The 15,256-nt window shown below is 33.3% G+C and overlaps 1 protein-coding gene across 1 annotated transcript in view; it reads right to left on the reverse strand.

Moving 5' to 3' along the window:
- The window catches only part of Lrp4 (LDL receptor related protein 4), a 129,622-nt gene that overhangs the window by 11,780 nt on the left and 102,586 nt on the right, over positions 1–15,256 (reverse strand). Inside the window, exons 21-23 of the mRNA XM_072520329.1 lie at positions 13,487–13,634; positions 2,685–3,007; positions 293–908 (exon numbers count right to left, since the gene is read on the reverse strand). Coding sequence (XP_072376430.1) covers positions 293–908; positions 2,685–3,007; positions 13,487–13,634 — 1,087 coding nt within the window. The remainder of the gene's footprint in view (positions 1–292; positions 909–2,684; positions 3,008–13,486; positions 13,635–15,256) is intronic.

The following is a 15,256-nucleotide window of genomic DNA, read 5'->3' on the forward strand; positions in this document are numbered from 1 at the left end:
TAAAATATTTTAATTAAGTAAACGTCTCATGATATAAAAAGAAAATTGAATGAAAAAGACAGTCAAGATTTGATTTCACGTACAAAGTGTCTATGTATCTGTTTATACGTATTTCGCCCTAATAGGGCTCATCAGAACAGCTATTCATAGGCGTTCTCAACGTGAAAAATAAATCTTTTCTGTCTTTAAGAAGCAACACTAAAATGGCTTCGATATGGACGCAATAGCGACATCTGATTTGTGTTTCGAAACTATTTTACGGATTTAGAAAGAAAATTGTTTACACACTTACCTGTGTCAATGAAAATGGATGGAAGGACTGAATATCAAACTTAACCCTATTTTTGCCATGCAAATCAGTAGTCTCGATTTTTTCGTCATTCAATTTTGCATCTATCCAGTAAACCCTTCTTAGTCCAAAATCAATGGTCAGACCAATGGGAAAACTAATCTGTGTGTCTACTAAAATTGTTCTTCGAGATCCATCTAAGTAAGCTCGTTCTATTTTTGGTTGTCCCCAGTCGGACCAAAACATTAATCCCACTTTAGGATACAAAGCTATAGATCTGGGGTCGCACAGGTATTTACTAATAATGGTTTTTCTATGGGAACCATCCAAGCGCGCTACCTCGATAATTTTATGGCCAGTATTGGTCCAGTAAATGTTATTGGCTATCCAGTCCACTGCAATTCCGTCGGGGGAAGAAAGGTTCTTGTTAACAATGGTTTTCACGTCTGATAAGTTGTACATTGATACGGAACCGATGGCATTCTTCTCGATGTCTGTGTAAAAAATAAGCTTCTTCTCCCAATGGAAGTCTACCCCGATTACGTTTTCGATGTCATCTACTTGAAGGGTAACATCCCACATGTCATTTGTGTCTAGACTTATTTGGGTAAAAGCGTAACTGAAACAAAAAAATACAATCAATATGCCATTATCATCAGTAAAATTAATTACAAAATAATATTTCTCAAAATATTTATTGACTGCAGCTAATTAGATAATTTTTTTTTGTTATGGTTGTTATTATCAGGAGAAAGTTTGTGTAAAAGATAATTTTCAACAAATTGTACGGAAAGACTTCAAAAACAGATTTTTTGTCATTTGAAATCGCAATATAACTAATAGATATCTTTTATATTTCAGAAATTTCCTGAAAATGCTGGTAAAAAAAAGCTGGTAACTTGAAACCAAAATTTAATGACGAACAAATATGTGATAAATATAGATAAACGGGCATTTGGATTAACCAAGGATCAGTTTATAAAAATTATAAAAATTGCTTTCGACTTTGCTATTTATTGTGGATTGTGGTGTTGCTGGTAGATTTAGCACTACGAAGAAAATGGTTGGTGAAGACTTTGCACAACATTTTATCAAGAAATTGAATCTATCACTCCCAATAGAAATTTATCAATCTCTCAATGGTCGCCGACCAAAAGCAACTTCCGCTGCTAGATTCATGGCTTTTAATAAAGTTAATGAAAAAAACTTTTTTTAAGGTATACAAAGAACTCAATCAAAAATATTCATATTCTGCTACTCAAATTTGCAATATTGATGAAATCGGTTTTTATTTACTACCTACCAAGGATCCTAAAATATTAACCCCAAGAGGCAACCGTCGAGTGCTAAAGATTTCCTCGGCAAAAAGAGGGGTTAACGTAACTGCTGTTTGTTGCATGAATGCCATTGGAAATTTTATACCACCGTTCCTAATATTTCCAAGAGTAAAAACGCAACCAGCTCTTAAAAATGCAGCGCCCGAAGGGACCATGGCAGTAGCTTATTCTTCTGGATGGATGACTTCTGATGTTAAATATTTGGAATATTTTGTTTAACAGGCTCGTCCAAGCCAAAATAACTATGTGTTAGTGTTAATAGATAATCACACCAGTCACGTTTCTTTGGAAGTCATTACGCTATGCCGGAAAAATCACATTAGTCTACATGGTTTCCCACCGCATACCAGTCATCGTATGTAACCATTGGATGTGTCAATATTTGGACCTCTAAAAACAGCATACTAACGAGCTTGCGAATCAGATTTTGATCAGTAATCCGGGTCGTCTTATAACATTGTATGACATTGCAACCCTATTTGTGATAGCGTACTTAAAAGCAGAGACTGTTTCAAATGCTTTTAGTGGGTTTAGAGCCACTGGCATATATATCCTGTATAGACAGGTGTTTGATATACTTGATTTTAAGACATTTTTAACAACGAATAAAGACAAACCAATTTCAATGGAAGTTCCAACTACATCTGTTTTGTAAAATGTAAAGATCGAAGAGGAAATACCAGATATTCAAGGAATGTCACCGATATCTTTTTTAAAAGAAATAGGACCGCCAGAATCTGTTCAAAATCTCTGACGAAATTTCACCTGTTTTGGATGGGTTGGAGTCAATATAAATCAGTTTTTTTCCAAACGAGTCACAAGTACTTCTTTTTTCTTATTCTTATATATATATATATATATATATATATATATATATATATATATATATATATATATATATATTATATAAGTATATATATATATTATATAAGTATATATATATATATATATATATATATATATATATATATATATATATTATATAAGTATATACAATAATATGTATATATGAAGTAAAATAAAAATATTTTAGGAAAGAAATAGTTTTTTTAACTTACCGCGTAGCTATTAACAAAAATGCTTCCGGAATAAGTTCGCATTGGTTTTCATTCAACTTGGTTAAACCTGTTGGACATGCACAAGTATAACTAACTGGGTTCCTCAAGCACAAATGGGAACATCCACCATTATTATTTCCACAGGCATTTTCTGCGATATTATCACTTTGGACAGACCGAACGTCCATTAACCCTCCTAACTTGTCTCTGATGATGGTTTTATCATTGCCAGTGATCTTTTCGGCTCGGTGTAGAGATTTGGTTTGCCAATCTGTCCAGTAGATGTGGTTTCCAACAACTACTAGACCATACGGGTATGAAACCTTAACAAAAATTAAAATTAGAGAAATATTTATACCTTATTGAATAAAAAGTAATACTTAAATAATTATCGTTGCATATTAAAAAATAAAGGCGACAATATTAAACATATTGTCATTAGGATACGAATTTAATATAAAATAAATATTTATTACAATATTGGGATTTTTTTTCTTCCACTATGTATAAAGTTTAAATTTGCGTTTCAAGCTGGACTCAAATACGACTCGTGCAATAGTGTGAGTGGGTTACTCTAACAATTATTTGTCACTCGTTTCCACTCGTTGGTTTTCCATCTGTTGTCGGTAACCAATATTCGAAATAGACACACTTTTGATTGCGTTACAAAATCTTGGATTAGACAAAACAAAATCCAATTGTTTATTTACATTGCCAAATAGCCTCTTAAAATCCAACGTCATAGATCATGGCATGGGAATCAAAATTATATTGCAAACCGATCTAACTTGTAGAAGAAACTGAGAAATTGTTTGAGGGTGTCCCATTTACATCATCGGGGAGTAAAGGTGAAGTCTTAGCCGGGTATTTTGCTAGTTAAGTGGATTCCCGCTTAGCCCGTCCGAGAGCCGAGTAAAAATTTTGGTCTTCGCCCGCCAGAAATAGGAGTGGAATTGAAGCAGTGACTAAAATAACGGCCTATGAGCATATGGGCCCTTCTTCCGGAGAACACAAGAATTGAACTCTTTATGTTGTCAGTCTCTCCATTTTTTTTTTCGATATTACCGTTTTTCACGTTGGTACAATTTTAGTAAAGGCACAGCTGAGAAAGATCTCTGAATCAACTCTATTTTGGTGAATATCTGACAATGTGATTGAGGTTATGTTATATTTTATACTGTAAGTTTAAGTGTATTTTAAAGCAATGGCTAGTCGGAAAGCTATTTTAGATAACGCGGTGTCAAAAGGTGCCAAAGAGAAAATTGTTCAGAAAGACTATTGGAAACAAAAAATTGGCAAAATCTAAGAGAGAGAATGGACAGGACTATGTGTTAAAATTTCCGGGAAAAATGTACAGTAAGTGTTGTATAGAAAAATGTTTTGCAAAAATAACTTCGCAAGATCAAAAGCGTTTATTTGACTCTTTTTATGATAATGGTTCAAAAAATAAACAACACACTCTTCTAGCAGATTGTATGATATTATGGGAGCCTCCAGAAAGGTATAGAAAGATATAAAATCTCAAAATCAGCTGACAGTATCACTGTTCTTCTGGTTGTGATGTGCCCGTGTGCCGTTCCTTTTTTGTTGACTAATATCAAGTAGGAGTAAAGCGTGTAAGAATATTACAGAAAAAAATTGTTGAGAAAACTCCACTTGATGAAAAACGTGAAAAACACGAAAACAAAAAAAAATTTCAGACGATGTTTACTCTATGGATTTAAAACATTTAAAATCTATTCCACATAAACCAAGGCATTACACACCTGGAAAAACAAACAGATTGTACTTCGACGACCCAGACCTAACGATTCAGAACATTTTTGAGCAGTTTCAAAAGTTGTTTAAAGACACTGCGGGGAATTTACTATACTTTCCATAAAATACAAGACCTATTTCAAGTTTTTCAGAGAAACTAATTTTACTTTAAAAAACCGAAAGACTGACATGTGATTATTGTCGTTGGTGTAAAATCAAACTAGAAAAGAACCGAAATGATGAATGCCGTGTTGATTAAAATCTCCATAAAAAGAGACTCGAGGCATATTCCAAGCTAAAAAATGATTACTTGAGAAAGACAACAGATGATAGTCTTATTCTTGTCCTTGAATTTTAATATGTACAAAATCTACCGTTGCCAAAGCTCAGCATAACAAAACAGTTGTATAAAAGACTGTTATGAATGTACGTTCTTGCTTCATTCATCTTTGACTGTATTCGCAATAAATTAGCAGGTTATCCTAATACCACGCATATTGTTCTTATATCAGATGCAGCTGGAGGCCAAAATAAAAATCAGACTTTGTTACGGTTTTGTTCTTGGATATAAAACCTATACAGAGTCGAAGTGACACATATTTATTCTGTTCGTGGACACACCTTTATTCAATGCTTCACAAATTTTGGGGTTATAAGACATGCCTTAAAAAGAGGTTAAGATGTCGAGGAACTCAAAGTCTACCTAGAAAAAATCGTACAGTGCAGACAAACTCCTTCTCCTTTCTGTCTCAAACATGACTCCCCTATAATGTATAACTGAGATGCAGCACTTCTTCCTTATTTTTTAAAGAAGCCTGTGAATAAAAATTGTGAGCTTAAAATACAACAGTATTGCGTGCTAAAGTATAAACCGTGTGGGACACTGGCTGCTTCTAAAACCCCCTTTTAAATATTCAAAAACATTGCCACTTGACCTTACTCGACCTTGACCTTACACCGTTGCCTCTGGTTTCTATTTATAAGTCTAAAATAAAAGACGTGAGAGATTTTTTTCAGTACTTAAGAGAATCTTCTATAATAAACTTTTATTTCAAGAAAGCACACCGGCTGAAAAGGACAATGAGAGTAGTGCTGATGACTTAGATAATCAGAGATGGTGAGGAAATTTAGCACAAAATTATATTAAATATAATGTAGTGTAAACAAAATAAAAGTTTTTTGTTGTACAAAGACCTTGATTATTATTTAAACCTCTGTATACTATAATATATAACTCTAGTATACTACACAACAATAAAAAGCTATAGGCCTTTCTTCTACAGAAGACGTTTTAATCTGCTAAATGTGTTCTTCAGAAGAAGGGCTTATGTAAATTTGTTTTAATACTCTTTATTTGAAAAGAAAAAAAAGGACATTTTTATAAAGGTGTTCTTTATTAGAAGAGATAGAAGAACTATACCATAGCATTAATCAAGTCGAGAAAAGGTTGAAAAAGCAAGACCTAACAATTGTCATGGGTGACTTCAACGCCAAAGTTGGAGCCAGCAAAACATCATCTGCAGTTGGACCATTTAGGCTAGAAAATCGGAACGATTGGGAAGATACATTGGAGATTTTTGCGGAAGCAAATCAATTAGTAATAATGAACACCTGGTTTAAGCTACACTGTAGGAAGGATTATCAGGGTAGAAATCAGATTGATTACATGCTAGTAAATAAGAGGTATAGGAACAGCTGTACATCTGTTAAAACATATCCGGGGGAAGACATAAATTCTGTTCATGTACTAGTTGTAGGTAATTTTAAAGTCAGAATGAAGAGGGTTAGTTATTAGAAGTAAGTCGATAAAAAAGTATGATGTTAGAAAACTGAAAGATCCCAATGTTCGACCGAAGGTGAGTGAAAACCTCAATACATCATCATCATCATCAATGGCGCTACAACTCTTCGTGAGTCTTTGCCGCGTTTATTATTGCCTTTCATGTTTGTCGGTCCTGTGCCAGTAATTCCCAATGTCGCACTCCCATTTTCTCTAGATCTTCTTTGACTGCATCTTTCCACCTTTTTCTAGGCCGCCCTACAGACCTTCTTACCTCTGGCCTTTCCCAGAATACATTATTCATAAGGCGATTGTCGTTACTGCGTATCACATGCCCTGCCCATCTGAGTCTATTGGCCTTTATATATCTGACTAGAAAAAAAAACCTCAATACAAAGGTGCTAAAATGCAGAAATGCAGGAACTATAAAGGAAAGTCTGACCATCATACAAGAAACAGTGAGAGAAATTAAAGAACACCTAAAGAAAGATACAGAGAAACGGAAACCGTGGATGATCGATGAAATACTATGGATCAGAGAAAAAACATAGAACATCTCCAAGAATATAAGAGAATACATATCATCGTTCGAAGAAAATAAGAGAAGCCAAAGAGATACAAAAAACAGAACAATGTCAAGAAATAGATGAGTATCAGAGTCGATATGATAACTTCAATGTTTATCGCATGGTGAAGGAAATAGCTGGAAAATTTCGAAAACGCAACAGCGGAAAAATAACAAATGATAAAGGCAATCTTGCCATAACCAAAGAAGATAAAAAGAAATTATGGGAAGAATACTTGGAGAAACTTTTCTATGTTCTTAAAACAATACAAGAGCCCACTATTGAAGAAAATTCAGATACTGAAATCCTACCACTGCAGAACTGCTAAAGCTATTAGATATAGAATAAATAAAAATAATAACTGAAATATTTAATGAAATATAGAAGGCAGGAAAAATACAAGTAGAGTGGCTCAAATCGGAGTTCGTATAACTGCCCAAAAAAACAGGAGCAAAAGTTTGTGAAGACTATAGGGCCATAAGTCTAATGAGCCATCTGCTGAAGTTGTTTTTAAAAGTCATTCACAGAAGAATTTACCGAAAATGCGAGGAAAAATTGCGCCCAATCAGTTTGGATTTGTAAACGCTACCAACAGCATTTGGGAAGCTTTATTTAGCGTACAGGTATTGTTTCAGAAATGTAGAGACGTCAGCTGTAATGTTTTTGCATGCATGATTGACTACAAAAAGGCCTTCGATGGAGTCAGGGATGAACAAATGATGGAAGTGCTGAAGAGGACAGGGATTGACGGAAGAGACTTAAAAATAATAGCTAACCTGTATTGGAATCAATCAGCGGTACTCCGAATAGATGGAGAATACAAGTATACAGATTAGGTCAAAATCTTAAGGAGGTGAGATATGGGTGCATAATTTCACTACTGATATTAAATCTTTACTCGGAGCACATTTTTGAAGAGGCTCTAAAAGATATTTACCAATACCATAGAAGGGCTGCAAAACTGAATGAACAAAATAACGGAAACAAGTAGAACATATAGACTGGATATAAACACCAGCAAAACCAAGCTAATGATCATCAGCAAGGAAAACATAACTGGAGCAAATCTGTATGTGAACCAAATGAGAATTGAATGTGTCTCACAGTACAACTACTTGGGAACTATAATCAATGAGTCGTGGGAGAATACCCAAGAGATTCAAAGAGAGCATCTGAAAGGCAAAAAGTGCATTCTTGACTATGAGCTCTGTGTTTAAGAGCCATGACCTCACCCTAGAAACAAAAATAAGGCTCCTTAAATGTTACGTGTACTTAGTGCTTCTATACGGAGTAGAAACGTGGACATTGAAGGCGGAAACTCTACCAAAACTTCAGGCTTTTGAGCTATGGTTATACAGACGGATCCTGAAGATAACATGGACAGACAAAGTCACCAATGAAGAAGTACTGCGGAGGATGAACATAACCGTGGTTTTGGTCAACATCGTGAAGGGCCGTAAACTGCATACTTGGGACATATAATAAGAAATCAAGGCAGATACGAGCTACTCCAATGCTTTTACAAGGTAAAATTGAAGGGAAAAGGGCCCCAGGACGAAGAAGAATATCCTGGCTTGCTAACCTGAGAGCATGGTATAGAAAGACCTCAACACAGCTATTCTATATAGCAACCAACAAAGTCATCATAGCCAGAATGATCGCCAACGTTCGGAACGGACAGGCACCCTAAGAAGAAGTTCTTTATTATTTTATCAATGGATCGAAAATTCTTAAAACTAAAATACTTAAATAATGCAAGTGTTCATTCGCCTTAGGCATGGATGTTTAATCTTTGAGTGCTTGTTTCTCAAAATACACTTTTAGCAGATAGGCCCTTCTTCTAGCTACCGCCTTAATTAGAAGTTGTAATTTTATTTTAGAGAAATGTATTATGGTTTTCTTAATTTTCGATTTATCTCTTGGTCACTAAGATATTAAACATGTCCAGCTATCAGCTTATGGGAGTGCAAGTGAAGCAGTATCCATAATTCATCGACGTTTTCGCTGGGAAGCAGTACGTTCAGTTATTATTTATTAAAAAAAACTCCCAAAGTCTGCAGTCAATGTATAGTGAAAATAGAAAAATTCAGTGTATATTTTTATCCTTTTATATATCCTGTTGCAGTAAATCCAATTACAAAACTAAAATTTTTTTAATGTGCGATAAGAGCTCAAATTTTCTTAATTTTAAAATGTGTAGTGGTCAATTAGGAGTTTTAAGTGATAGATGGCATTGTAACAGTGGTAATTTTTGTATTCTTTATTTGACTCGTGATGTAAAAATAAATTTATATAAATTTTAGATAATGAATACGTCCTGAGTAAATTCCGAATTTTTGTTATTCAGTTTCATTTTTTTTAGTAAAGTAAATAATAAAGAATAATATTCTTATTCTGTTGTATTTCTGTTATATTCAAACAACCATAAAATGGTGACTTATTTTTTTTTTTCATTTTCATTAAGGCTTTAGATTCATCATCATCATCATCATCATCACTGACTCGACAACCTTTTTTGGGTCTTGGCCTGTTCCTTTCTGATTCCTGATTCTTCTCCATTCTGATCTGTTTCGTGCTTTTCTTGTTGTTGTTATATCATTTTCTATTTGTTCTAAGTATCTCAGCTTCGGTCTTCCTCTTGTTCTTTTTCCTACTGGCATCTGTTTGAATATTTTGTTTGGTATTTCGCATTCTTTCATTCTTTCTACATGTCCTATCCAACGCAGCCGTCCTATTTTAATGAATGTTATAATATCCGGATCCTGGACAGTCACTGTTCCTTTTATTTTGATATATATGTTATTATTTGTTGTCTCCTCTCTCTATATTTCCATACATTGCGTTTTTGTTTGGTTTATTATTAACCCGTATCATCTCGCTTCTTCTTCAAATTTCTGAAAAACTTTTTTTAGTTGTTTTTTTTTGTTCACTAGTATCACCACATCATTCGCTTACGCCATGCACTGTTCGCTGCTATTGAAAATAGTCCTGTTTGTGCTCATATTTGATCTTCTTATGATTTGATCTAATACTAAGTTGAATAAATTCGTTGATAGCGGATCCCCTTGTTTTAATTCAAATATCTAATATAAATTAAATTTCTTTTCAAAAGTTCATGCTTGATGTACTTCTTAAGATAAAAACAAATTCTGATTGCGGCATGATGTCAATTAAATAATTTATGTTGCAAATGTTTTTTAAAGATGTGGCTTGAGTAAATGTTTGAGCTTAGCTATAAACACAAGACACAATTTTTCTTAATAGGGAAAATTAGATATAAACTTTAACACAATTTAAGAGTAAGAAAATATTCATAATTAGTATAAAAAAAGTATCATCAGACATATCGGATTCATTAGTCCAGCAGTCAAACTTGATAGTATGAAAAGGCTGACTTTTTCTTACCGCCTAACCGTATTTCCCTGATGGGATGTAGAAGCTCTGAATAAAACGTTACATAAACACTTTTGACAACTTTGTGAAAACTTTGACATTAGTTGGTATCTCAAACAAGAAGCTGACGCTGTAGAGGATTTCGGAAAATATCTTCAAAGCGTGGCAACTAATTTTCACTTTTGTGCAGATTATAAAGAGAGATAAATAATAATTATAATAATCACTCTTTAATTAAATATATGCAAACAATTTAATTTTTTTTTGAAAATGTAATTGAAGTCTCATTGAGTGAAATGCCGTTAAGTCAAATATCTGCGAACAATATTACCTTAAGGTGAAAAATCTTTTAGTTCTAATCACGTTAGGTGAAATGATTTTAGTTCAAATTGCCATTAAGTAAACTGCCCATTGGTTCTAATGGCTTTATGTCAAATGACGTTAAGTCAAATGGAAACTGTTAGTTTCATAAATTTATAAAATTTCCTTTTAAATATACATTTTGTATAATTTTATTCCGCATTGTTCCTAAAGACTAGCAGTTTAGATAATTAATTAATGCTTTTATATATTTTTTTACACTTTTATATACTAAGGCTACGGTTATATTGGACGCATACTCTGACGATTAACGAGTCGGGCGTACTCGTGCGTAGTCGGACGATAGAAACAAACACGGGCAGATAAATAGGAACGGTTATTGTATTATAATATTGAATAAGTACAAGCCGTCAGTTTATGCACGTTTACGGACGACTAATTTCAAAAAACAAACTTGTTTGTTTTTTTCCTGCGGCAACGTGCGTCTGAAAATGGATCTTGAAAGATTAATTTTGGGTGTATTTGAAAGAAAGTCATTATGGGACCAAACTAATAAATATCACAATCGAGATATGGCTCGTAAGATTTGGATATCCCTAGCGAAAGAAATGGGTGAAAACAGTAAATATATGTATATATATATATTTGCATTATTTTTAATCTAATATTTATTTAATACATATTAAAGTATATTATACTATTTAGTATCGTCAATAATTAAATTACGTATATGCATTTTATATTTTGAGTGGTTAAAAACGATCATATTGAAATGAAACGGACCCAGCGTTACTATTAAAATAGGTTTTAAAAGCATATCTAATATCATATGCTTGTTGATTTTCTCTTTTGTTAATTTTTGATCTATTTGGTTGGTGCATCCCCATAGTTGTCACTGTTTCTGAAAGATAGAATTCCTTTATACCTTCCTGGTCAATGACAATGTTATGAAGAATACATGTACATTTTACAATTATATCAACTTTGTCGGGGTAAACTTCCATTTCGTTTTTAAATACTCTCCATTTGGACGTTAATATCCCAAAAGCACATTTTACTATTCTTCTCGCTCTTGAAAGTCTATAATTAAATAGTTCTTCTTCCTGTAAATCTCTTTTGGGATAGGGTCTCATTAAGTAGGTTTTGAGAGGATATGCTTCATCACCAAGAAGGGGGCATGCGGAAGTACCAAATTGCTTTGTGAAAGTGTCTATCTTCTGGCAAATTTAACGACTTATTTTCAAGTTGTTGATATAGCGAACTATGTGAAAAAACACCTACATCGCTTTGTTTTCCAAAAGCCCCAATATCAACGCAGATAAATCTGTACTTTGCATCTGCAACTGCTTGAAGTACTACAGAGAAATATCGTTTATAGTTATATGTTTGACATCGATACATCCTATACAATTCGGAAAATTCCATTTATTCAAAAAATCATTGGAAATTGATCGAAACATGTCTTCTGTTGGAAAAGGCATATGCCGTTCATAAAAAGTTTTCCATATGATAGTGCACGTTTCGTAAACAATTAATCTTATAGTTGTGTGAGACATTCTGAATGAGAACGCCAAAGAGCGAAAAGCGAGTCCAGTGGAAAGATATCTAAAACAACAAACAAAATGAATTAATTATTTTAAGACAATAATTATTGATAATTGTTATTATAATTATAGATAATAGATATAGATTATAGATGCTTTTCCTAAAAGACAACATGACCCGTAGAAATGCTACAGAAAATATTCCTCCTCTCAATAACCAAGAAAATTTATGTGATGAAAAAACTACGCCAGATACAATCTCTGAATCTGATTATGATAGAAATCATAATTCTGAATTAAATTCAGATCCAGAATTAAATACTGAAATTATTTTCACTACGACACCCAAGGCTTCTAAAATAGCTCATACAGATAAGAAAACGGGTACAAAGGGAAAAAAAGATAAATCTTCGGTATATGAAAACATGGTAGCTATAGAAGAAGAAACACTTAAAGCATACAAAGAAAAGTGTAAGGAAAGGCCAAAGGAAGAAGATAGTGACTTCCATTTCTTCACGAGTCTGAAAAAGCCGTACATGAAAAAAATACCCGAAGGCCAAAAATTGTCAGTACGAATAAAAATACAAGTCCTTTTGGAAGCCCAGCAACGTGCTCAGTATGTCTGGCCAAGAACTACTTCAGTGGATCAAGAAGCCCAGCCACGTGCTCAGTCTGTCTGGACAAGAACTACTAAAGTGGATCAAGAAATCGATCAAAGCGGGTATGAAGTGGAAATACCATAGATTAATCAGAAAACGAAGTAGCATGTCCAGGCGTGAGAGAATATTTGCATAATTTTCAGTAGTGTAATGACTTTTTTAGTTTATTTTAGTTTTTATATCCTAACTTCATAAAAAGTATGTCTTTTTTAAGTTTGTATGAAAAATAAATTTAGTTTAATAAATAATTTCATAAGTAATGACTTACCTTAATGTTAATGTCAGTTTTTTTGATGGTTGAATACACTTTCTAAAGTTCGACTGTTTTTCCAGTCTTTCGGAAATATGAGACAAAATATAATTAAATGTTTCAGGTAACATTCGAAAATATTCAAAAAACTTTTGTGGTTGGCGTAACAAATCATTCCATATTAAGTGAAACTCGCCATTTTCTTCTCTATTTCTATATATATGATTTACCCATACTCTTGAGTTTTCTAACATCAAAAGACATAAAAAATTATTTTCTAATAAATATTCTTCATCCTCGGCCATGTTTTCTGAACACATAGTCGCAGTTAAACGCTTGCAATCCGACCACCTAGTCGTACTACCAATGTCGTCCGTTTATGTCCGACTGATTGGTCGTCAGACTACGCGTCCAATATAACCGTAGCCTAATACAATTATAGTTTTGGATATTAGCTAAACTTAGGTAAACTTAAGACTGTATTATATTTGTAATATTGGTCAACAAATAAGAGCATAAATGTGTACATACCTCAGTTAGAATCTTTTTTCTATCTTTTCCATCAAGACTACTTGACTCTATAGTATGAAGTTTTCCATCGTTCCAGTACAGTCTGTTTTCTGGTCTATCTATTGCTAGTCCATTTGGCCAATTTAGATTATCCGATATTAGTGTTTTTCTAAAAATAGGTCATAAGGTATCACATGAAGTACTTTTAAAAATTTAAATCGTGCAGTAAAAATGGAAATAAATTGGACACTTTTGCTATCACTAAAAAATTATGCTAGGAGTATTTTCTACCGCCAGCTGCATTTAAAATATAACCACCTACATCCAAAAAAGAGAAACTGAAAAGAAAAGTGTAATAGTTAGAATGTTTAGATGGGAAATAAATGCTTGGAAAATCTATTCTTCGCAAATTACCAAGTAATAATAAGAAGCAGCAAAGATGGTACTCTCTCACGTGTCGTTTTTTCATTACTGAGGATCGTGATTTTCTCCAATATTCCTAAAACATTTTCTCCATTGCTCCCTAATTCCAGTTGTTCTTTACACAAAAAAAAATTCGCAGAATGACTGGCCCGCGCTGAATTCTGTGTTTCGTCGCATCATCTGGTTAGTGACCGTCCTCTAGTTCTTCTGTGTGTGGACATCCTTTTTTAATTTCAAGTTGGTTAATAATGGAAAAATTTGTCCGATAAGCTATCCAAGTTATGTTCAGAATTCTTCTCTAACACCACATCTTAATGGGATTAATTTTTTGGCGTTATTTTGCGGGAAGAGTCCAAGTTTCTGCCCCGTATAGAAATATTGAGAATACAAGTGCATTCACTAGTCTCATCTTGATTTTTTGTGAGAGAGATCTTCTTTCCAAACTTTAGTTAGGCAACTCTACGCATTTTTTTCCATAACAATGCGTCTCAGAACTTCTGTTTTGCAGTTTCTATTGCCTTTTCCGATAAAGAGGCATCATCATCATCATAATCAGTTTCTTTATTTTCCACAGAAATAATAATTGGTTTTCTTGTTTCCTCTATTACCATATCGACTTTCCAGAATATTTCTTCCACTGCTCTGACACGTCTTATAGCTTTTTGCCAATTGTCAGATGAAATTTTTGATATGGAGTCAGATAATAGTTGATGAACATCGTGAAGTTTAAATTTTGTATTATTTCTCGCGATATATTTCAATAGAGTCCATTGTAGAGACATTTAAGCCCAGATTAGTTATATAGAGTTGAGTTCACAGTGATAAGGTGGTAGTCGTAACATTTTAACTTGATGATTTTTGCTATTTAATCTGCACTATACTTCTTAAATTTTGGTGAATATTGTTTGCATAGCAATAATAATTCTTTTTTGAGTAAACCTCTGCTGGTACTACTATTTCTTTGGTTATTAGCCAATCCAAGATTTCTTGCTTTTCTATTTAGTGTTTGATAACGGTCCCTTTAACCTTGAATGGTAACTGGCATGGTCCATGACTATTACAGAATTGGTCGGTAATAAATTTATCATTTGATTGAAATATTCCTCAAAAACATCAGCATTCATTTCTTCATGATAGTAATTCGTAGAATTTGAAATAAAATATAGCAAGCCTCCATCAACAAATCCTTTCTCTTCTTCAACATTAGTGGTAATTAAACGGCGATCTGTACCATTTGGAAATTTTAAGCCGAAGACAAACCTTCTATAAATGGTTGACGAGCATTTGTAACCAGTTTACCTTACCAAACTTTTTTTTACAAAATGTGCTTTATTTATCCATATTTCATCTAAATATTTTTGCCTTCTC

The sequence above is a fragment of the Diabrotica undecimpunctata genome, chromosome 1, assembly GCF_040954645.1.
Source record: "Diabrotica undecimpunctata isolate CICGRU chromosome 1, icDiaUnde3, whole genome shotgun sequence".
NCBI lineage: Eukaryota > Metazoa > Arthropoda > Insecta > Coleoptera > Chrysomelidae > Diabrotica > Diabrotica undecimpunctata.